The sequence below is a fragment of the Archocentrus centrarchus genome, chromosome 15, assembly GCF_007364275.1.
Source record: "Archocentrus centrarchus isolate MPI-CPG fArcCen1 chromosome 15, fArcCen1, whole genome shotgun sequence".
Taxonomy (NCBI): domain Eukaryota; kingdom Metazoa; phylum Chordata; class Actinopteri; order Cichliformes; family Cichlidae; genus Archocentrus; species Archocentrus centrarchus.
This window is the reverse complement of record NC_044360.1, coordinates 16933963-16959505: the sequence shown is the minus strand read 5'-3', so window position 1 is coordinate 16959505 and position 25543 is coordinate 16933963. Positions and strand designations below refer to the sequence as shown.

Sequence of the window (25543 nt, the reverse complement as noted above, 5' to 3'; positions counted from 1 at the left end):
GGTGCTCTGTGGAGTCACTCGATCCCCACAGATTTCCATGTTAAGCTGCCCAAGTTTAAAGCTGAAATAAAGATGTTTAGAGGCCGGTACGAACTGTAGTGGGGGTGGGGGATGGGGAGTAATTTACTTAACCTTCCAATTTGCATTAAGGGCTAAAGTTATGCAGTTGCTCTGAGAATCAGGCCTGTAACTGACCTCTAGGCATTACCGCAGGTAATTTGAGTCACTGAACTCTCAATTGTCTTTGTGTGGTTGTGCAGTTAGGCTAGCAACATCACTTAGTTAGCCCTACAGTCTGTCCACAAAAACTGTGTTCCACTTTTTCCATGTAGTTGATTATTTAGTTGATTATTTAGCACTCGATCTTTTTGTCTAAACACAGTCACATGTGCCTCCTGAAAACCCCAGAGGGTGAACACGAAGATGACAAACTTTAAAATGGGTTAAGTGACGGTGGCTATGACTATTTTTAACATACTGTCTATTGTTTTTATTGAGTGGAATATCTAAACCATCCATTTTCTTCCGCTTATCCAGGGCCGGGTTGTAGGGGGCAGCAGCCTAAGCAGAGAAGCCCAGACCTCGCTCTCCCCAGCACATTCGGGGGGACCCCGAGGTGTTCCCAGGTCAGCCAAGAGATATAATCTCGCCAGAATATCTAATATATCCGAACCAAAGATTTAATTTTTTTTCAAACTGATTTCCACAAAAATCAACCTCACACATGTTCTATCTCAAGGATTTCCTTTAGAATTTAAATAAAGTTAGAAATGGACCAGTTTACAAGGTGCTTTTCTAGTCTTATTAACCTCTCAAAGCAGTTTTGACTACAAGACTCTCATCCATACATTCATACCTAATATGCATGTGTTTGGACTGTGGGAGGAAGCTGGAAGAAGCCAGTGCAGGCACAGGGAGCACATGCAAACTCCACACAGAGAGGCACCAGTGTGTTGCTGCACTGCACAGTCTTGCTGCACTGCACGTAATGACAGCAAAATCTGATCTAACTACTTATGTTTAAATGATTATGAAGTGACGTAAATCTTTAATCCCACAAATTATCTTTGCTCGTTTTCTCTCTTAGCCTCTGACTTCACTCAACTCGGTTTCCTTGAGACAGACTGCACACAATTCACCCTGTGCTGGTTGAGGTGATGTATTCTTTTCATGTACAGAGGAAGTGTAATATCCTGTTCCTGCATGAGTTCTAATACCACACTGAGCTAGAGTGGCCCCCGGCCTTTTGGGGGCCTGAATGCTCCTGAAACTAAACTACAGGCCTTTTGAGACTGTGATATATGAGGTGGCTTTCTGTCTGTGCTTCAGACTCTGCCTCTTAGAGCTTCAGTAAAAGCCGGGCCTAATGGGGTCCTTCTTTTTAGAGCACAGGATGGTATGGTTCTCATTTCAGTGGCAAATGTACCCTGTGGCGGAGGCTCATGCACTTTAATCAAAGTCATTGTTGTGAAACTCAGCTTTCAATGAGATCCACACATTGTTTGCCACATAAAAAAGTTTGCTCTGGCATCAGTGTCTGAGTTATATGTGGCAGTAATTTGCTGTGAGGATGGAATTAAAGTAATCTAATACGAATGAATAACAAATCACTCAAAGAAAAAAAAAAAAACTTGTTTGAAGGCAGTTTTGTGAGCAGGAGAGGCCTCTGTGTTGCCAGGTAGGGCTTGTACTTGTGTTGAAACTTACAGGTTCTTTTTTGGACAGTTTGCTGTAGTAAAATATATGAAAAGCATTGGAGAAACTTCTCTTTTGGAAATCTTTTTATTGATTAACAGTTTTATGAAAAACTAGAATATCAAATGCAAAAGAGAGGGTAGGGGAAATGTAAAATGTCAAATAGTCCATGTAGTATTTTGCTGAAGTGGCTTCTTTCTCTTTGCAGTACTGCAGGTAAATCTTCCTCCATACTGCTTGGGAAGAGCCTGACATATTATTTTTGATAAGCTTCATTTGGCAAGCAAAATAAAAAAAATTAAAAAAAATACACGCACACACCTGTGAGCAGTCGGTGGGAGGTCCACCTGTATGTCCCAGCAACAGCAGCAGGAGCAGCAGCAGCAGCGACAGGCTGGTGAGTCCTCCTCCTTTCTGCCGCCGTCACTCGTTTCGCTGGAAGCCGAGAGAAACCAGTCGGACGTCCTCTGCGCCTCGGGTTCACACATTGCAGGTTTCAGACGCACACCGGAGGAATGCGTGGCAAACCTCGGTGTTTACTTGGACTTTTGGATGGGAGAAATTTCTTTTAACGAGTGCGTTTTTTTATTTCGAGAATCTCCGGAGCCGCTAAAAAGCCTTTGAAATGTCTCACCAGCAGCGACTTGTCCAACTCTCCGCGGCTTCTTTGGCTGTAGTTTTCTGCCCGGACGAGGAGAGCGTGCGCGCCGGCGGAGGCAAGCTCAACGCCAATACCGCGAGTGGTCAGGAGATTTTCGAGGACTTCAAAGCGCAAAACTCGCGCAGTTTCTGGAATAAGAGACTGGTCAGGGCTATAGCTGAAGTGCACTTTCAGGGATGGATGGAAAACTTGGTGCTTTTCATTCAAGGCAACGCAAACAACTTGGAGGTGCTGAGGGAAGCGTGGATGCGCAGGGCTCTGAGGTCACCGAAGGGATTTATCATTAAAGCTGTCGGTATGTGAATGAAATGTCCACTAACTGTATTTTAAAGTATTAAGGAACTTTTCAGTCCATGCAGCAGAAGCAACAGAGGGCGTGTGTAAGCCAGTGTCCCGTTTGCAATGCAAATAAGGTGATAGGAATCAATCAGCACACCGAACAGCTACTATTCATGTAATAGCACAAGGTGTTGTTTTCTTTACAAGGACTCTTATTGTAATACCATCAACAACACGTTTACCACTCTAGGAGAAATGTGTGAAAGCTATAAACTGTGACTGACACAGAGCTGGCAGAGTGAAACTTCACTCTTGCTTCTTCTTAGTTTTTTCTTCTTCTCATTGACCACAAACTGTAGCAGTAAAAGTGGAATTTGGATTATTTTAGGATTTGCAAATCAAGTGACAACAAGAAAGACCAAAATGTGACACACTATCACCTGTTTTAGAATTTGGTAACACTTACAAAGAGACCAAAGTGAAATGTTGCCTGCTTCACTACTTGCATCACTGCTGAAGCCACATCTGTTCAGTGCTTGAAGGATTATGTTTCTAACGAACCCCTCAGTCTGAGGGGACTGCACGCCAAATCATTCCTTCCTCTGTTATTGACACAGTGATATGTTTACCCCTCCTTGTTAACAAACCTCCCTGTAATTGCTCCTAATTGCCCCTCTTCTCCGGCTGTGCTTTAGAGCGGCATATAGCGACACAGAAACAATGGAAATGGGACAGAAACCTTTGTGCAGCCCCCTATAGCATGATCTCATGGGCTGTAAATGTCTGACAGCACCGACCCCCGGAGAAAATGACAACCTCCTGTGGATTTTAGAGCTAATGGCAATATCCTCAAGAGATACGCTCACATTGTTTTTTTTTGTTTGTTTTTTTTCTTCTTACTTTAAACTGTGGCTTGTTGCAAATAAAATGTGTGGGAACCAATGCTTTCTCTGGTCCACTCAAAAATTATGCAATTACTACATAAAATGTAAAATCTGCAAAGGCTGTAGAATTTGTTTTTTTTTTTTCCCAGATCTTTAGACTGAAGGCTGTTCTTGGTTGTCCAGTGTCCCAGCAACACGCACATTAGCTCTGAGCAACCTCCTGGCTGCAGTTTCACAGTCTGTCTTCAGAGCAGTGTCTTTTGTCTGGATGTGCGCCTTGCTGCTGTCTACCTGCTGACTTTGTATCAGTTTGTCAGCTCTGCGAGACTGAGCAGTGCACAGACAAGCAAATGAAGGAATGTGAAGGGGAGGAAGAGACCACACATGGGGAGACCCCAGGAGTGCGTGGAGTGACTGAGGGGGAGAGGGTGGAGGCTGACATACCATCCCACTGTGCGACCCTTTCTGGCCCTGAGCTTCGACTCAGCAGAGAAACAAGCAACACATGGGCCAAAGGTGATGGTGCACTTATTGTTATGCACGGAGTCAGCTCTAAGGTGTGCACACTCATGCATGAGCTCACATTTGAGTGTGTGCTTCACAACAGAAACTTGTAAGCAAACACATCTATGTGTGTGGAAACACCACCTCCCTCTCCTTAACAAATCCTTCTCCTCACACCGCAGCAATTTGTATGGAAATCAGCGCTGGCGGGCTGTCAGAGCCTGCTTTACGGTCTTCTCACTGAGAACTGGTCAGCAGTGAATCACTGAGCGACTGCCTGCCGACCACAGCCGCTTTTCTGTTACCCAGGATTAATGTCCCTCCGTTTCATGGCCAGTGAGGGACTGTGGAAGTCAGACTCCTAGATTGATATCAGGCATGGACTTAAGGCCTTGACATTGTCCTGATATAAATATGTCAGCTAGAAAACAGAAATGTTTTGAGTTATGGGCTACAGTGAATTTCAAATAGCCCTATTCCTTTTCTCAGGTCAGAGGAAGGTTGAGATGTGACTTTATTGCAGTGAGGAAGTTTTTTTTTTTTTTTTTTTTTTTTGTTTAAAGGAACGCCTAATTTAAGAGATGCTCAGATGAAGCTAACCAGATGTTGGTAAAGTTAGTTAACATTGTCTAAAAAGAGACACGGATGAGATAAACCACTTTAACTAATTTGTGCAAACTCCCCACTGATCCTGTCTGGTTATCTGTAATGATTGCAGACAGATTGGTTTGTGGTCATCACCCTTCCTTCTGAAGGCAGATACACAGGAAAGGAGCCGTGCCAGAAGCAGGGAGGCTTGGCGGAGAAAAGGGATTGTGGTGAGGTTAGGCCGAGGTAAACAATCAGTGTGAGAAGTTGGTATGAACTGGCCTTGTTGTTATTATTATGAGAAACGGGTCCCAGCGGAACTGGGGTTCTCTGCTTCAACTAATTCATTTCTGCAGGGTGTTTTCTTATTCTTCATCCAGTGTCCTCCTGTAGGATAGTACCACTGTAAAACCATCTCACTTATGATCAGTGTGAGTAGAGATTACATCCTTTCTACAGAAAGGATTTATCTTACTCCAAATGTAGTGCCGTTACAGTACCAGTAGTATACTATATGAAGTGCAAATTTAAAAAAAAAAAAAAAAAAGCTTGTTAAACAGAACACCACTGTTATCAGGGCTGCTGATTGTTAGTAAAAACCACACCCAGCTTATGTATGGTGCTTTATCCAGGTGTTATATATGTAACACATAGATAAAGCACCATAGACTGGTAACAGGTGAACTGGAAATACATCAGCTTGTTTTTCTATGAGACTGTTTACTTGCAATCAATATGTTTTCTTAAAGGAAAATGTCTACTCTGCGTTAGATGTGCTTGTTCTCTTTATTGCAGAGTGTCAGATGATTAGTTTTATCGTGCCTTCATGTTGCTTTAACTATGGAGCTGGAGGTGGGAGTCATTTAGCTTGATTTGCATAAAGACTTGAAGCAGCCTGAGACTGTCCAGATTAAATAAACAAGTGTATTCATTTGTGAAATTTGTGGGTGCTCGTAGGAATATTTAGAAACTTTAGTGAGGGCAGACTTGCTCCTCCCCACTCTTGCTCCATAATTAAAAGTAAGAAAGTCTTATCTAACTCTCAATAAAAGGGTGAAAAGGCATTCTTTCCAAACAATTCCATCTGTTACTTTAATCCAATTTTAGCTTCTTATTCCACATAAAAATATTCCGAACATCTTGTCAGCAGACTTTAAAAAATAAAAAAAGCTGCATATTTCCCCAAAGGCTTAAATTCACAGTGGTGAACCACTCCAGCTCTCCCTTTGAAACCAGAGGCTCGGTAATGACTGTTAGCTGGTTCTGCATTATTTAGAGTGTCACTTTTGTCCCTGCAGCAGGATGAGCATGTATCGACGAGCTGAAACATTTATATAGAGTAAGCCGCTGGTGTAATGAGGTGTTCTGTATCCTTTCTGCAGTCAGTCTCTGTAAACTGCCCTTTGAATGTGGACATGAACAAGTCTTCTCACTTTTATCGCTGAAATCACAACTTTTGTAGGACATACCGTATGCCTCCTTCAGTGTAATTCTTGGAGCACTGTGGGGCACGACTTTTGCTGCTCTTTTTAAGCCAAGTTTCTTTTTTTTCTTTTTTTTTAATGGTATGTTTCATTTAACTTGCCATACCATGAGGTGGTGAAGCATTCCTGAAATGCTTCATTTACTCTTGAGATCATTTCCTGAGCTTGCAGCTCAGCAAGCTTCATTTCTGCTCTTTACTATACACTTGAAGGTGTTATATTTTCACACCAGGGGTTTCTCCTTTCATGGGGGTATTTTGTCAGCGTCTCAAAGCGCTCCACTAATAGTCATAACTCTTCCAGATGTTAGCTTATTAGCCATGACACCCCCTTGCCCGTCCCTAAATGGCCCACCCTGTCCTAACTAAGCAGCACAGGTTAAAGGTTACAGCCTTCTTGCTAACAAGCTACCTCGGGGTTATTTAGCTTCAGAGGGTTTTATAGAAAGAAACACACATCAAAACAGTATCCAGGTGTTCCTCGCTTACTGCGGTTCTGCTTACATCTCAACATTTTACGCACCGTGTTACAAATGTGCACTTGTGAATGGAAATGTCGAGATTGCTTTTGTCATGTTTGTATCCATATTACTGCTAATATTATTGCTGTTTATAATATTTTAAATTACATTAAGCTCACTATTTCAGTGTCAGGTGATCATATTACTTCTATCCAGCTATTCAGTTTTTTAAATCAATATATTCCATCAAGTTGGAACTTCTGTTTTTAGCTGACTTAATTGAGCTTACTGGATCAACCCTTGGTACCTGTTGGAGCCTCCTGAAGCACATCTAAATGCATGTGTCTTTACTGAGGAAACTGCTTATGATTTATGAAGTATATTTAACTATCATCTGAGATGCCCTCCAAAAATATTGGTTAGAGATGATGCTTCTGCTCCCTTATTATATGTACCGTCGTCTTTCAAACTTAGGTGTATGACGGTGGTTGTGCTCTCACAAAAACAGAGGTGTGTGTATTTAAAGGAAACCATATACTAATCAGTTACCGCCCAGTGGTGTGGATGTTGTAAGGCCTGACTTAAATGTTGGTTTGGCAGTTCAGAGAAGACCTCATTCCAAGATGAGAGCTGAGGCATGTTGTAGGTGCTGTTTGGTGGCGAACTAGAGTATGGACAAAGGAAAAAACCATTAAAATTCTGGGGCAATGGTGGTAAATGCAGCCTTTAAGTGCCCTTCATTCATATAACTAGTTTAACTAGTTATATGACTATTAGAAACCACAGCTAGTTTAAGGGGAGATTAATCAAATTGTAAAATGAAAGATGCTTCTGTGATTTATGTGCATGTTTTTGAAGTTTTCAATTCCTTTGTAGTGTATTGTTAGCATAAGATCATTGGGCTGCAGTCTTATACATGTTTCACTTTTATTGTATTTTACTTTGCTTTTCGCCAGGTTTTGTCTCTGAATTTATCTAGAATGTCTTTTTCTTTTCTGTTTCCTGTGGTTGCAAAAATAACTTAGCAAATAATTCAGAAACCTTGACCTATATTCTCAGAAGTGACCCTCCACGTATGTGAGGGACTGCATGTGCATGCAACCCTGGCACATCATTTGTTTGCTACATCCTTTCCCATTAAGCAGGAAGCTAACCCCAGCACGAATCAGGCATATCAGCCTCTGCATCGACCCAAACACTGGGCTCACCCGTGGCGGCTGAGTGGACCAATGCCAATAATAATAGCTAAGGAGTTTCCTCTCTATCCCTGAGCTTATGCACCCTGTCAGTGACAGCTTAGGTTTCCCTCTGCGGAGTTATCTTTATTCGCTCTCTGGTCAGACAAATGGGCCAGACTACATTGCATTAAAGTTGGTATTACTATTAATGTCCAGTTTCCTGACAGGATGTTTTCTTTGCTTCATGTAGCAGTGATAAATGCAAAGGTATGCTAACATTGGTTCAGTAATAGCAAGGTGCTGTGTTATTATATTTCAAAAGTGAAGGATACTTCCAAGAAATCACGACAGAGCTGACCATTTTTAGGGCATTAAGGAGTGATGGATCACATGGCAGATAGTGGACAGGAGCTTTGCTCCAAATACTGGGATAATAAACACAGGAATCTGCTGCACCTTCAGCTCCGTTTAAACGAGAGGAAATGGGTTTCATCTGCAACCAATGACTACTATCACTCACGATTAATGTGTGTGGATCTGCTGAAAACACTCCTCAATGCTGCATATGTATGTTTTGGTGGTGGGGCGTCAGTGGAGAAATGCCACATGCATGTAGTAGGAATGAAAATATGCAGATCTTTCAGGAAGATAAACTGGAGATTTAGGGCCTCCTTTTTTTTTTTTTTTTTTTTTTTTTTTTTTTGAGCCCCAAGCTTGGCGTAGTGTCATAAAAATGCATTGCAATATACTGTACAGGTCTTTAAAATTAGTTATTAAGAGTGTAATGCTGAATAAGAAGAGGCCTAAGACTGAACCTTGGGGAACACCTTTTATTAAACACAAAACAGACCACATGTGGAACACTTTTCACAGTTCCAGGCAAACTAGTTGCCAAACCAGCCTCACACAGCTGGATCAGATCCCAAAAGTCTGAAAAACATCTGTGAATCAGTAACTCAATCAGCTGCTAGTTAAGGATCAGCAAACACCACAGCAGTGTCTTTGATTTTCTCCAGCAGAGGTTCAACATAAGGTAGTGGCTGAGGTGGTGCTATGTTTGTTTTGATGCAAAGCCAGACTGATACATGGAGAAGATAGGATTTCCTTTTTTTTTTTTTTTTTTTTCTTTTCCTACTCTGAGAACACCGGAAGCCATCCATGCCCTTCAATACAGAAAAAAGTATAATATTAGGAGCTAAACTACCTTTTTTGCCTCTTAGTTGCATTACTACCTCAGGGTTAAATATTAATTTTTTTTCTTATGCATTCCTCAGTGAGTGCATTTACTTTGAGGACAAGCTAATCAGATGGTCAGGTGGACATCCGGCTTAAGGCCTGACGTTTTGTCTTATGTTGAAGAAATCAGCTCTTTAATTAAATATATATGCATATATTGATTTTTTTTTTTTTTATCAGTCTCAGAATTAAATTACAAAGTGATTCAGTGTATGTTTTTTCCTTTTGTTCAACTGTGCAGTCTATAACATTTTACACCAAAGCTAATTCAGTAAAGGCTTTTTGGACTCACTGTGATTTCTCTTTTCTTTTTTGTAGGGTAATTATCACCTTTGGCAGCCTCGAATATTTTAAAGGTATTTTAGGATGTTTTTTAGTGGTGGTATTTGGTACCATTATCAGCTGTAGCAAATTAGGACTGGTCTGGTTTTGTGCCACTCTGCAGGAGTAACCTAATAATCATCAGGCTAAACGGGTTCATAAAGAATATCAGGAGCACCCAGAGAATCCATTGGGTTCTTACTACAATTATGAATGATAATCTTTTGAGGATAGTGTGCAATTTTTATGAAATTAAAAGCTTTTAAGGCTTTCTTGACTGGCAAGAAATAGATTAGAAAAACTAATTAAACCTTGTCATTTTCATTGTAACAATATAGTATAGGTGTGTTTTATAAAATGGCGCTGACCTAGCTCTTGAACCCTGACGTGTCATTTGCACAAGAGAGTATGTCAGCATATGTATAAGTAATTGTAACCATTCTTTTGAGATGGAAAAAAAAATCCCCTTTTAAAGTGCAACAATAATCTCTGGAATGCTTCTTTAACTGTGCACTTTCTATTAAAAGGAAATGTAATAGTTTTGCCTTGAATGCATCAGATGTGGGCTGGCACAAAGCCGAGATGAATAGTTTCTCAGGAGATTGTGACCAGTTTGGCTTGAGACACTGCAGAGGACTAATTTTTATACATTCAAGAACAAAGGAAAGGTACTGCGGTACAGAAATGACTCTGGCAGACTCTGTGGGTAATGTTCATGTTCATGAAAGCAGACGAGAAACAGAAACGTCGCAGTGTGGTCCACTTAGTCTGAAGAGGTATGAAGTAAAAAGTCGAGAAAATAAAGTGTCGGTAAAGTTGTGCTTTAATTCTGTCTGGTGGCATTACCATGAACTGAACTCATGTTACACTGAAGACTTTTTGTTATAAAATAAAGCCCTGTTTATTTTAGCATTCTTTCAGGTCTGCTGTTAAACACCTGGTCAGGTGTGTTTACCATTTCACAAGAACATGATGACGGGGTTTCTGCTCACTCGCTCAGTGCCAGGTCACTTTTATGGGCTGGATTGTTTTTCCAATTGTTCTTATTGTGAATCACATGGTAAAAGCATTATTTAATATCATTACAGCCGCAGGGATTTGCAACTAAGATTTGTGGTGACCAACTATAGACCTGTAGATCTTTTGAGCCCTCTGAATGACAGTTTGAGGAGCTTAGTCACAGCCTGTTTATGCTTTCTTGCCAACATACATTAAATATCAAAGGACTGGTTTGGCAAACTGCATCTCAAGGCTGTGGCTATTATAGAAGCAACACTTTGGCTGTTGTTTCTTCTTTTTCTTTGTCTCCGTATTGGATGTGGCAGGTCGCTGCCACAGTAAAGGTTTCTATGGTGACGTGGATCAACACAAACCCAGCCTGGGTTTCTCTCCAGTGCTCATTGTTTTAGCTATTTTCTGTAGTCACGATGTGACTTATCTGTTTCAGCTGTTTGTTTTTTTTAGATGTAGCATTGCTAATATGCCGACAATAGGCCCAAATTACCATTTTAATCTATCAAAAAACACACTTTCTCAAGCAAAGACGACACAGTCAGATTTTACTCTTTTCCCTCCCACCTCGATGCCTCACTTAATATTTAAACACCTGTGCTCTGTGATGCTGAACTGTGAACTGGTCAGATTAAATATTTACCTAATGCACCTCAAGTTTGAGTAGAAATGCAGGTTTTATTGTTAGGAATCAATCAATAAAGCTGTAAAATCGCCAATGGCTCAGCCTTTATATTTTATTGGTTATTGATGTGTTAGATACAGGAAGCTAATGTACAGTAATTGTAAAGCAAATTCTACAACTATATTTTTTTGCTGTACTTCTCAAAGGGCTTTCAGGGTGAAAGAGCAGTGTTGTCACACTGGGAGAGGTTTCATTGCTGGGACATTTGGGCTGTGATTGCTTTCTGAAGGGATCTTTTCACTGAGTTTATTGGGCCATTTAACTGCAACGCCCACGTCTGTGCTCTGATGGGAGTTAAAGTCACAAACTCATAAAGCATTTTAAAAAGTGTAGTACACACTCAACACACTCACATATATAGGAAGGAAGGAAGGCAAGGGTGGGGTCATGGAGGCCTGCTTGTCCAAAATCTCAAGGACAAAGGGAACTGGTCATGGGATTGAGAAGGATTTAGGACATGAATTACAAATCTGACAAAATGTTTGACATTGTCTCATCAGAGACTTGACTGAATCTTGCATGTATGGTTTGCAGCTTTTGTGAAGCACGTAGTTTAAACTGATTCAGTTGAGGGGAAGATAAGGAGTGACTTTGGTCTGTTTGGGCAGGCCTTGAGATCATTTTGAATGGCATGCAGTGTGTCTTTAATGAGGGAGAGAGAAGATTATCCTGTTTGCCTACTGGAGCCTATAAGATTAGACGATAGAAGGATGAGATAAGATGGTGGGCGTCTGTGAGTGGTATGTGTTCCTAGGGGGCTCCTGAATGAGGGATTGTCTAAATCAAACCTAAAGTTTTAGTAAAATCTTACCTGCAGCAGCACGAAGGTGAAAGGTCAATATTAGTGTCAGCATAATGCTGCTGAATTGGGTGCCTCTCAACTCAATGACAGAACATGTTCAGGAGGGAAGGGATTGGTGCACACGGAGTAATTAGCAGTTGCAGAATTGTGGAAACACACTAACATTTCAGTCCAACTGTGTATTCATCTTATTAAGACACAACAGTGTTGAAACATTTAGTATTTCTTTAGGACAATACTAGACTAGGTCCTATGTTGTGCAGCTTTTTTATTGCATGGTTTTGTGGTCTGTAATCTGTGGATGTTAGACCATCCACATATGATGGAATAATCATCACCTCTGTATCACCTAATGATAGTTTGTGAATGCATGTGTAAATTATAGACTGTATATAAAAGATGGCCTTGGTAACCATTACCTAACTCATTGGTTTGCTAAATTTGCCCTTTTACCTGTTGAAATCTTGATTTTTGAGCCAGAAGTGACAATATTTATTTATGAGGCTGGAGTGCTAAATTATGAGCCAATGCTATCAAACCTGGCTATGGAATGCAACCTGTTGGCAAACAGTTGAGTCAAGCCCCCTACTGCAAAGAGACACATCACAAATGAGTTGCACTGATCAGCACAGGCTGACTCAAATTGTGTTGGCAATCTGTCCGTGTTTGTAAATTACTTGGCAATTCAAGACAGGTACTGGGCAATCACCAATTTTATTCATTTATTTTAACAAGGAGGTTGCTGTCTTATTTTTATTCCAGTGTGACTGAGCCATTTGCAAGCTGCAACTGTACGGTGCATTGGACAGAAACAGGCCTGCTAATTACTCAGTGGCAATGAAATTCAAGCAGCTGAGTCATATAAAAATTCACACCCATAAACCATACAGTGACTACAAAGGACAGATTTCATTATTTTTAAAGACAAAACATATTTCCTATAGAAGACTATAGACATGTATAATTTCAGTGATAAAACTGGGTATTTTAACATGGTAGTCCATCTATAGTTTATTTGCTTTTGGAGGAAGCCTCGAGTGGCCATTCAAGGAACTACAGTTTAGGGGAATTTTGGGTTTTCAGCCCTTGAAATTGTTGTTTGGTGTTAAACAAAGAGCTTACAGCCCAGTGCTGTGAGACAGAGCTAAACATTATCATTAGCATACATTATGTTACAGTAGAAAAAACAAAGCTAATTTGCTAATGTTTAATAAATGTGATGCTTACCTTCCTAGTTTAACTCTTAACAGCTGCACAGTAGCAGAAAACATAAATATAGCTGAGGCTGATGGGACTGTGATTAGTTTTCAAATATTTGTGCAGACAAAGACCTGAACAAGCTGAAATTTTAGTGTTTGAAGAAAAGTTGCTGCTTGGACATTATGTACCAAACCATCCTATCATTGTTCAAATATTTCACTAAAAGCTCCAGACATTCACTAAATGATGGCACTAGGGAAAAGTCTAAAATCTGCACATTTAGCCTCAGATTTCATGGTAATCCATTCAAGAGTTATTGAGATATTTCAGTCTAGACCTAAGTGGTGGTCCAACCACATCACCACAGTCCCAGCAACAGTGTGACTAATGGGCATACAGGATTTTAACCCTCTACAGAACACCATTTGCCCAAGAGCATGTAAATATGTTTTAAGCGTTTTTTTGGTATTCGGTTCTTTGTTTCATAATTTGTTATCGTTTTTGGAAGATTTTCTGATGTTTTGATTGCTGTCTTTAAAATTTTTCTCTGTTGTTTTGTACACTGCTGCCCAATGAAAAAATATCTTGTACTGGGGCTTTTGGCAATAAAATAGCCCACAGTGAATCTGTAAATGATGTTGAATAATTTTCAGCATGTACCATCAAACTGTGTTCAGTAGAGGGACAACCAATATTTTACATTAATGTGCAGTCTGTTTATATTTACAGGAATCTTGTTTTTCTGTTTCAAGGCATAAATTAAAGCCAGTACATCACATGTTTTTTGTTAACAAGAGCTGGTAATGATCAGGGAACGGAAGACTTTGCTGGTGTTGCACTTCTTGGCAAAATATCATTGGATATTAAAATGTCAGCAAAATGGTTGAAATATGAAATGATAATGCTCCATCAGCTCCAGCTGTTGTGAGGCTTTTTTGTTTGTTTGTTTTGCTTCACTGTGTGTGTGTCTGAATATGCTTGGGCTCTATTGTCTGTGCATATTTGTGATCATTTGCAGAAAGCAACATGTTTAATCATATTAGACCTGTATGTTGCATTTTAGTATCAAAGTGAGTTTCATAAAGATTGAGTGCTTCTAGCCTTTGAATTCTTCTGTAAATTTATGGTATGTCCACTGATTGGGAAGTCCATGAACACCTCTGGGCTTTGTGTTGCTGCTGGACTTTAAATGCCCCCTAGTTTAATGAGTGTTATCACACACAACTGGAAGATTTTTGGCTTCTCTGTGTTCAGCAAATATAATTTAGAGATAGTTTGACGACAGTGTAATTTATGGAAGGTCTGCAGTATGTACTCCAGTGTGGTGCAGGATTTTATTCCAGGAGACTTAAGGTAATGCAATCACATGTGAAATGGGACTCAAGCGACTCTAAGGTCTGCTAACAACATGTGAGCCATGTGAATACATGTGGTATTGATCAGTGTCAGCCGCCAAAAGGATCCCTGTGGGGATAGAGGAGAGAAGGTCTCTGCCAGTCATTGCTGCAATATGAACAGTCAGCTTCAGATATTTTTCATTTTGTTCCCCAGGCAGCACTTTATTCTCACATGGAAAACTTATGACACTGGAAGAACGTTTTTTAGCTTTGCATGGGGCAAAAAGCGTAGCGTGGACTTTGTCGCTTTATTTTAATATGGTTAATGCTGTTAATGACAAAAAAAATTTAAAAATCGAGCCAGTTATATAAAATCACAATGATCTTTTAAGTTCAAGTTATTTTAATACAAACCAGCATAGGAGTTATGTATTAAGAAAGAAACTCCTGCTCCTGTTCCTATAGGAACAAGATAGAAATGATAAATATAATATTGCTTAAACTGTTTTTTTTTTCCTCTTTGCATATTTGTATACATATAACTGTGCATCACAAGTTAATGCTTTACTTTAGTATTGTACTTCCATAACTTTGTAAGAAGTAAGTATCACAGACTCCAATATCATGACCTGCAGCCTTTAGTATGGGTCAAGCTCTGAATGCACTGGATCCAACATTTGCCATAATGCAGCCTGGGAATCCACTGGCCAGTCTGCTCACTTCCCCTTTGGGGATTAACCCAGCGGAGCATTCTGGGCTATCCACGATTTCCATTCCTGCAGATAATTCTTATAAATGAAAAATAATGTGATCCAATGTCAGTTGTTTTCCTGCATTCAACTGAACTACAAATGGAAATCAGAAAGTTTCCAGTACCAAAAACTCATTGTCTTTATATTGTACATGCAGATATACACTCAAGGGGAAAAGAGTTTTCATCAGACTCTGTGCAGTCCTGCAAATACAGAATTGTTTTCTGTATAACTTTATTCTCTCACATTGTTGTGGAGGAATTTTGGCCCACTCTTCTTTACAGTGTTGCTTCAGTTTATTGAGGTTTGCGGGCATTTGTTTATCCACAACTCTCTTCAGGTCCCACAACAGCATCTCAATCAGGTTGAGGTCTAGACTTTGACTAAGCCATTGCAACACCTTGATTCTTTTCTTTTTCAGACATTCTGTTGCAGTTTTGCTGTTGTGCCTGGGATCGTTGTCCTTTTGCTTGACTCGGTTTCAGCCAAGTTTTAGCTGTTGGACAGATGGGCTCATATCTGACTGTAGAATACTTTGGTATACAGAGAAGTTCATGATTGATTCAATGACTGCAAGGTGCCCAGGTCCTGTGGCTGCTAAACAAACCCAAATCATCACCCCTCCACCACTGTGCTGACAGTTGATATGAGGTGTTTGTGTTGTTCTTGCCAAACCTGGCACTGTACATTATGGCCAAACATCTCCACTTTGGTCTTGTCCTTCCAAAGGACATTGTTCCAGAAGTCTTTGTTGACATGCAGCTTTGCAAACCTAAGCCATGCTGCCATGTTCTTTTTTAGAGTGAAGCAGTTTTCTCCTTGCAACCCTTCCAAACACACCATACTTGTTCAGCCTTTGTCTAATTGTACTGTCATGAACTTTCACATTTATCATGTTAGCAGGGGCCTGTAAACTCTGAGATGTTTTTCAGTTTCTCTGAACTTTGCACTGTCTGACACTGAGTTTGCTGGGATGTCCACTCTTGGAAGGATTGTTGCATTGTGTTAACACACCCGAATGCTCCAGATTAGTGAACTGCTGAGAACCTTTATAGAAGTGCTCACAGTTGCTGATGATCCATTAATAAAGAGCATTTAATTAGCAGCACCTGTCTGCCATATCGCTTACTTCCTATGGAAGCAGTGAGGCTGTACATAGTTTTTCAGAGTCCTGTAAAAAAACTTTATTGATAGCATTGCGGTGTCATCATCTTGGCCATTCTTTAGATTTGACAAAGCTCCTTGAGAGCCAAAGAAGCCATTATTCAACATTTTATACAAGCTGAGTAGAACTACCACATTTACACAGTTATATTAAACTGCTGCTTCTTTTAACTCACATTAACACAAAGCTCGTCCTCTTTTTGATTCTCAAGCTGCTTTTTTTCCCTCTCTCACCCTTGTGGCACAGGGTGCGGTTGCCATGGCACCCAGCCGGGTATTCATGCTGTGTATGACAAAGGGTTTAATGTCGGTGGCCTGGTCTTGGATTACAGCAGCACAGAAGTCCGTTCCCCCTGGAGAGAAGGCGGTTTCAACAGTGAACCTCCCCGACAGTCATGCCTGCTAAGACTCAATAAACACAAATCCTCAGCCAGCCCCGTCCTTCCATTACAACAACATTTCCCACCATTGAACTCCTACAGGTGTTTTTATTTTATTTAATTTTTTGGTCTTGTCTCACGCCTACATTGCAAGGCAGTTGATGCTACAGTCCATGGCATGTAAGAAGCATGTTGCCTGAACATATTTGTGTATTTGACCCCTTTTAAGAGGACAAATCATTTTAACAGGGGTCCCACAGGATATCACGCTTTAGACCAGGACACAATCCAAGAGGACAACAATCAATCTACTGAAATTACCTCTGTGCAAAGAGAGGATTAGTTAGTCGATTCCCCGTGATTGGGACATTAATTATCTGGCTCCCACTCCTCTGATTCTGTCATAACCTTGCTGACATTTTGACTGTTGACTGTGTTTGTAAGCGGTTTCTATGCGGACAGCCTGCCAGACATTCCTATAGGAAGTTAACAACAATGGGGAGCTAAGTCAGCAGCACTAATTCACTGCCCAGGGAGAACGCTGCTGAGATATCCGCTCTGAGGTTTAGACAGCTTAATGTCTTGTCTCGGCTGGGGAAAGGCAGATTTTTTTTTTTTTTTAATCCCTCATAGGATCAGTTACCCAAAGAAAGACTCCTGTCTGTGAACCTTATCACCATTAAGTTGTTCTGTTACTCTTTTAAGTTGAAATATTCCTTATATATATATATATATATATATATTTTTTTTTAATGAACTCAAAAACAGGATTAAAACATTTCAGAGAGGAAAAGCAACCCAGGGTGTAGTGTCAAGAGTTACTTATTATTCATCTGTGTGGCTAAAAATTGTTTAAGGCTACATTTTTAGGTGTTGTTCCCCCCCCCCCCCCAATAAATTTGCTGCTTTTCTATTTAAAACAGTTTTATGGCAGGTGACAGGGCTCCAAGTCTTCAGATTGGGCTTGATGTGTACTGACTGCTAACAGATAATTGTGTAAATCCGATATCATTTTATTTGTAACATCTGGACTCAAACTTTTTATCCCCTTTTTACTTCTATCTTAACCCTAAGATAAAAGACTTTTCATCTGTTTCATCTGTTCATATATGCAAAGAAAGCAAGAAATGTTGTAATTGTACCAATATGTAATTTCATATCTTGCATAATTTAAAACTGGAATACTTTAATGACCATTTGGCAGATTTTACTCTCTGATTGGGCCACTTTTTCCCCATATGAAATCTGTCAAAACATTCTGTGGTCGTAATGCATGTGCAGAGCTGAAAAGCAAGTGATCTGATTACATGTTCCTTTTCAAATAATAGTTTTTTTGTCAATCTGCCTGGATCTGTCAGCGTATATGTAATACGCATGTGTTTTCTCATTCTTTACCATAGCAGATATTTGATTAGCTGTATATTTTCCATGCCTCGGACGTAAGTGGTTCAAGTGTGAAGGTTGTAAATGTTTAGCTTACATCAAGTGTGAGCTTGGCAGCGCTTTTGTATGAGTGCCTCGGGGCTGATGGGGAAATCACTCAGTCATACAAGTGTGACATTTACACACAACATGCTGTTGTCAACACAAGTAGTCTCCAAATGATCATGTAGCTGAATGTTAATTAGTTAGTGTGTGTGTGTGTGCGTGTGTGTGAAAAATTTACTCATGTTTACATGTTAGGCCTCAAGTTGCATTTGTGATGAACTGTTTTTTTTTTTTTTAATACACCTTTCACTAGTGTGGTGTAGATGATTAACTAAAACAAATTTTCCAGTCCCGTGGGTAAGGTTATGTCCATGACTTTGTGTCTGCTGTTCATTGGTAGAGAGTCTAATCATTCATCAGCAGTGGGATCTCGACTCTTGGTCGGCTGCTTGGTTGTATTATTTATGTTGGGACAACATTGTTATTAATATGTCAATATTATAGATTGCAATGCAAGCATTTCTTTTTCCCCTTTTATATTAGTTTGCAAGTCGTAAATTACACACTGCAGCAAACCCCACATTCTCATCCTAATCATTACCACATCAAACTCCACCCACCACTGCTCTTAACCTAAACATATATATCTGAACTTTACTGTATAATAAATACTCACCACCCACTCAAAGTAAACATTGCTGATATGTCTTCTGGTTTTGGCTGCCACTTTGCGCCCTGTTTGGAGAACTTTTTTTCCCTTCCTAGAACCCAGGTTGAGATGGAAACTTTGGGTGTCACTTTGATTGCTTGTCGTTATGCCGGTGCTAGTAACTCATTTTTGTCTTTTGTCTATGTTACCCAGTGAGGTGACCAATCTGCATTCATTTTCCCTTCATTCAGTCCAGTTTTATAAATATGTGGAGTCCCCACAACATGATCCTAACCCTCTTGTTCGCTTTACCATAGTCTTTCCACAAAAAAAATTGTTGCTTCTCCATGTGTGAAAGTTCATATTGAATGTTTTCTAAAATGCCTGGTTAGCTTAAAGTTTTATGATTGAAAGCTTTTGTGGGGGGTTTTAAATAGATTCCCACAGTTTGTTTGCACATTAAAGAAAGACTGTAAGTCTGTGCTGGATGTGATATGAAGTGTACATTTACAGAATGAATTTTATTCTATTTTTGCAGAAACAATATTTCCAAGACTCTTTTTCAAAGTGTCTCTCAGCTTTAGTAACATGTTTGTCTAGGGGCAGCTCCTAGATGTGTGGGGCTGTATGATATGGGGGCAGGATATTTGATCTGCCCAGCAGGCAGAGCTGTGGTCACTTCTGTGGGAGTAATGGAATTCTGTGGTCAATCCCACTACCAGTGGAATTCCAAAAGCAGTCAGGCATGGTTCATATAACTCACATAAATAGACCACCTTGGTCATGATTTAGGAGGTGGTTAGGACAGGAATGTCAACTTCAGTACTTTGAGTTGTTTTCTCTGGCAGTGCAAGTCATAGAGAGACCTCTCTGTCCCAGGTGTGTTTATGTCTCCTGCAGCAGGCCCACCTGTTTCACCCAGTAATCAGCATGTGTGTGTGTGTGTGTGTGTGTGTGTCTGTGTGTTTTTCAGGTGACCTGTCCCCAGTGCAGATGTCGCCAGTTCCTCAGTCCCAGTTCATTCCCCTGGCTGAGGTGTTATGCTCTGTCATCTCAGAAATGAACTCTTCCCAGATCATTGTCAGTCAGGAGTCACTTGTCAACTACATGAGCAAAACTCATCCAGGTAATGTTTGTGTGGCTTTCCTACCTTAGAGGTGTACGCTTGGCTTTTACAACATCGTCATCACTTTCTGCACTTCACTTTGAGGTATATAGAAACGTCCATAAAATTTGTCCATAAAATCCAAATAAACTCAAGTACAAAAATATTGATGAATCGCGGATTTGTGTGTGCACACTGTTAGTAAATGAAGTCCAGTGATACTACACATGTTTGTCTGTTGCAGCTACAGCCATTAACTGAAACACTGGAAATGGGTGTTCAGAAATAATAAAATCAGCCTATCAGCATCTCTAATTTATCCCATTTGTTTAATACATTCAGAAATTGACAAAACAGTTATAATTCTATTATTCTGGTTTAAGTATTCATTAGAAAAGCACAGCAACTTCCATAAAACAGCCTGGCTTTTAATCCTCTCAAAACCTACAATTTCTCAGTTTTAAACTTTTTTTTTTTTTAATTAAACAAGCAAATAAGATATTGTGGTTAGTACTGATTCTCAAGGTGCTTATTGGACAGAGCAAGGAAAGCCATGAGCCAGTTTTCTGCATTTATTCTAGGCTAAGCTAAATGGCCGCTGGGTGTTGCTTCATAGTTATTGATTTTCTTTGCATGAGAGAAATGGAATTATCAGTCTTTCTTCTCTTTTGTCCTTAATCCCCTTTCCTCTTTTTGTGTCTTAGGGATAACTGTCCCCACTCAGGATATCCTCTATAATGCTTTAGGCAATCTGATCAAAGAACGCAAGATTTACCACACAGGCGAGGGCTACTTCATCGTCACTCCTCAGACCTATTTCATCACCAACAACATGGTCCGAGAGAAAAACTGGTGGACTTCTGCTTCGGCAGATGACCCTCCTTCACCTCCTCCCATTACTTACCTGCTAAGTAACGATGTCTGTGTTGAGAGCACACAAACGCCCCCAGTCGCCCACTGCAAGTCCTGCAGCTGTTTTAGCCCTCTCCAAATTTCCACTAACGTCACCTCCACGACTGTAACAGCCACTGTCCCTCCCTCCACTGTCCCAGATCAGCATTCTGTCTCAGTGTCCATAAGTGAGTGCACAGGCAAAAGCTTAAAGTGGCCGCGACCTTTAGATCACAAACCCACAGTGCAACATCAGTCCACCTCCACAGCAGCAGATTGTCAGGCAAGCGAGATCAGCAAAACTACGGCCACTACTAATGCCACCGGCCGCAAAGAAAAAGATAAACCAGGGAGGAGATTTGGTCTCAGTTTGTTCCGGAGGAATGGAGGGAAAAAGGAGAAGCCAAAGAAGGAGTATGCATCGTTTTCAGGCCAGTTCCCTCCAGAAGAGTGGCCAGTAAGAGATGAGGATGACCTGAACAACTTACCCCGTGATCTGGAGCATGCAATCATCAAGCGCATCAACCCTGAACTAACTGTGGACAATTTGACACGCCACACGGTCCTCATGAAGAAGCTGGAGGAGAGAAGGGAGAGAGGGATGGAAAGAGTGTTGGACAGGGGTGTTGACAAAGATGATAAGGGAGTTGACAAGGGAATGTCTACTGAGATATTAGCATCTTCAAAACTGAGGCATCATCACTCATCTAAGGCAGGGGCAGGCAAAAGATCTGCTCAGAAGGCCTCTCGCAGCAAGAGGAGGACCCACTCCTCTAAAGAGAAGCAGAGGGAAAAGGATAAGGAGAGGGTTAAGAATAAAGCTTCCATATGTGCGGACAATTATCCAGAGGGGGAGGATTTGATCCCTACACGGCTCAGAGTGGAAATCCCTGTTGATGAACCAGTTCGAGTGGAAGAGGGTGGAACTGTTGAGGGAAAATCTCTTTATAAGAAACGCATTGAAAACCCCTTCCAGACACATCCACTCAAAGAAGCTGAGAATGGAATTCCCGCCACCAGAGAGCACAGAAGACGAGAAGTAAAAGAGCGCAAGAGTTCAGGGTCAGGGAGGAAAGAACAAATGAGTCATCGCTCCAAATCTTGGGACCCACATCGGGCCAAAATAATGGCAGCAGATGGAGAGAATGAAGTGAAATTCTCTACATCTGAAGAAAGGTACAACTGTGACCCTGAGAGGGACTTTACTGCTGATCTTCTGCTCCAACCAGGCATGAAGGCCAACAGAGAGCTGCCACTAAACTACAGTTCCGTCTACCCACAGAGCAGTACGCTCCGGATAGATGACAAGGTCCGACAGAGGGAGGACAGAGAGGATAAAAATTTTCGGGATGTTCCAGATTACAAAAGCATGCCAGACCATAGCCAAAATATAGTTGGAAGTCTTCCTAACATCCAGAAGTATTCCAGTACTAATGCCTCTCCCTCCACCCATTCCTATGAGCTGGTCATAAACAACGCATATGATCCAAACCCACCCTGGCCAAAGCCCTCTTTACAGCGGAAACATTCCCTCAGACTCTCCAGCCCACAAAAAGATAGTAATCAGAGCCCTAATGAGCTTTCTGAAACTACAGAGACCCAAAACCAGCAGGAGGTAAGACCTGTCACTATCAATAACAGAGAGCATGGGGCTATGAGCCTGGGAGAAAAGCTGGAACTAACATCTAACAGCACTCCTTTGGTAACAGACACTGATGGCTTTATAGAAGACGACTGCAGACTCTATCAGAGAGCAGCTGATCAGGATGACGATGATGCCTGCAGCTCGCTGTGTCTGAATGACGATGAGGTTACTGAGGATGCAAATGAGTACCCAACAGGTGTAGCAGGTGTGAACTATCAAGGTCACCAGTTAGTTTACCAAAACGGTGAACCTGAATTGCAATATCAGGGACTCCACAGTCGCTATTTTAAATCCAACTTTCACCAGCCAGAAGCCACTTTAATGCAGGAGTCCGCAGACAGCAAAGATCTAATTCCTCTAGCAATCCAGAGGAAAGATTCCCTCAGCCCGTCCCGGCCTGGAGAGACTAGTTGGAGACTCCATCATCAACATCAGAAGATCAGATCACCCAGCACCCAAAGTGAATCCATCCCCAAATGGGGTGCAGTGATCCAGGGGGAAAGACGGCACAAAGATAATGTTGATTCGGACTGTTTAGAAGTATGTGAAGTTGGAGACAGTAGCATCTTTGACTACTGCCAGACTAGCGAGATCGAATCAGACACCGAGACTGTTCGGAAGTCAGCTGACGAAGGTGATGGTGAGTCTGCTCACTGGACAGCTGAGGTGGAGGAGGAGCAGGTGGAGGAGAAGCATGTACCTCAGCCCCACAGAGCTGCTCTGAGCATGCCCGGTGGAGCTAGGGGGGCAGAAGTTGGGGAAACTGTTGAAACGGGAGAGAGTCAGAGCATCACAGGAGACAGCGGTATAGATTCTCCTCGGTGAGTGCCTCTTTAAATAGTTTTCTATAAATGAGATGCCACGATGTTGAATCTTGACAAAGCCGCAGATGTTTTAGTATAGAAGAACTAAATGCTCCTCAGCTCCCAGCCCAGCTGCATGTCCTCTTGAGGTCAGAGTTTTTACTAATGTTCACACCTCGGGCCCTCCTATATTTCTGGAGGGGTTTGGGGCAGAATAAACACTGTACTGAGGTTAGTTAACCTCTGGGTTACAAGTCTGCGGTTGGCCATGCTCTCGAGTTGTGTTTTTTTCTTATAGGGTAAATTGCAATAAAGCTGAACAAACACCTTGTGGCCAGTTATAGCATCCAGTATTTGGACAGAAGGGAGTCATTTATGATAATTATGTATAATTGCTGCGCAGTACTTAAACACTCATGTTATAATCAGAGGAAGAAAGGACTTCTTTTTTTGCCATTGAACTCGCTGTGCACCCTGTATGTATGTAAAAGCAGGGAATGCAAGACCACGTCACATTACTGAAGTGGTGTATTTTGCCTCTGCAGGACCCGTGTCAGCCTGGCCTCCAGCAACACCGTCATTCTTGAAGGTCTGAAGAGAAGAGGCTTTTTACAGAACCTGGAGAAACTGCATTCGAAGAGCAGTTCCATTCGACCACAGAGCTCGCTGCTGCAGCTGACTCCTGTCATGAACGTATAGCAGGCCTGAGCTTCATGCACCTCATTGTGAAGAGGTCTCGAACCTTGCTGTTGTATACAACTGTTAGGAATATATCCAATATCACAGTTTGATGCATATCTTCACATACTGATAGCCATTACAAAAGAGGTCTGTGTACAGATGTACAGTATATATTTTGTTTTTGTAAATAATTTTAAAGTAATATGCCATGGTGCATCACCAGCACTATACATCATATTAATGTAAAGTTTTCTTTCTCTACATGCCTCATTGGTTAACATGTTCATACAGTTCTAGTGTTGACTTTTTCATTTTCTTTTTTTATCATGTAGCAATCAAATAAAACTGTACATAAACCCAAGGTTTCTTGAAATTCATGTCTCCACATAAAACCTTTTACCAACACAAGATGAGTGCCTGCAAGGATTATACTAAGCTATACTTTCAGTGTTATCTAATCTTACTGGCCCCAGTTCTCCACCCATCCATCCATTTTCTTCCGCTTATCCAATTCAGGGTCGCAGGGCATCTGGAGTCTATCCCAGCTGTCGGAAGGTGAAACTGGGCTTGTCGCCAGTCTGTGGCAGGGCTAACACAAAGAGACACACAACTATTCATGCAAACATTCACACCTACAGCCAATTTACAACCAATGAACCTAAAATGCATGTCTTTGGAATGTGTGAGGAAGCCAGAGTGGCTGGAAAAAACACAGAAATGCTCAACCCGACCAGTGGATTTGAAACTGTCTCGCTGTGAGGCAACACCGCTGACCACTACATCACTGTGTTGCACCGGTTTCATGTCTTTTTTTTTTTTTAATTGTTCATGTTCTTGGTAGATATCACTTAAAAGAGATTTCATTATGAAAAATATGGATTTTTGAGACTCAAAATCATACTATTGTTAGGTTTTAAGTATCCTCAGTGTAAATGGACCGATACACATTTCTACTCAATATGAGCACTTAAAGCACTTTCTTACTACAAGCCTCATGCACTCATTCACGTGTTTTTTTTCACACATTTACGTGGATGTAACTCAAGAGTGCAGTAGCTTGGCCAAAGACACTTCACCATGCAGGTTGGAGGAGCCGGGGATCAAACTACAGACCTTCCGATTGATAGACAATCTGCTCTTCCTCCTGAGCCACATCCACCCCAGTGTGAATATCCATGTCTCTGCATCCAGTGGCCTGGATAACCTCATATTTCTGAGGGTTACGTGACAGCAAGTTCCAGCCTTGAATGTCTACCTCAGCAGACTTAAGTCAACGTACAGCTGTGAAGGAATGTAAACCAGTGTAGTGGTGAGTGTGGGAGACATTATGTGGATGCTTTTACAGAGGTTACAGGAAATTCCCAAGAGCTTTCTTTGCATAGCTCCAACTGGGCTGCTCCTATCCCTGCAGGCCAAACCAGTTTAAGTGAATTTTCAGTTTAAAATATTCCAGCTGCAGGAAGGACAAAACTCCTATTAAAACAGATGTTCAACTAAAAGACTAAGAACTGCCTCACAGCTGGAATCTCCCGTCTTTTAAAATATCTGATGGTAAAAGAGTGACACCACGTGGAGTCACTGTGGAAATACAAGGATCAGCTCAAACTGAACTGCTGATACACATGACAAATTGCCAACCTGCATAACCAATGATGTTATTATACATCAGCAATATGCCATTCATTTTAAAGGACCCAACTAAAGAGTAACAGACTGTGAT

The 25543-nt window shown here is 41.1% G+C and overlaps 1 protein-coding gene and 1 long non-coding RNA gene across 3 annotated transcripts; one reads left to right on the top strand and one right to left on the bottom strand.

The window, feature by feature from the left end:
* Positions 1–1833: 1833 nt before the first annotated feature.
* LOC115793284 (uncharacterized) lies at positions 1834–3216 on the bottom strand. Of its 2 annotated transcripts, none has more exons than XR_004021101.1 (4): positions 3102–3216; positions 2330–2484; positions 2017–2240; positions 1834–1943 (listed from the first exon to the last, which is right to left on the bottom strand). It is a non-coding gene; the product is annotated as an uncharacterized LOC115793284 (long non-coding RNA). The 2 variants fall into 2 exon arrangements; XR_004021100.1 differs by having other exon boundaries at positions 1835–1928.
* On the top strand, positions 2127–24150 carry stox1 (storkhead box 1). Its single transcript, XM_030748188.1, has 4 exons — positions 2127–2651; positions 19672–19824; positions 20508–23160; positions 23688–24150. The coding sequence occupies exons 1-4, from the start codon at positions 2321–2323 to the stop codon at positions 23839–23841; spliced, it is 3291 nt and encodes a 1096-aa protein (XP_030604048.1). The 5' UTR covers positions 2127–2320; the 3' UTR covers positions 23842–24150.
* The last annotated feature ends 1393 nt before the right edge of the window (positions 24151–25543 follow it).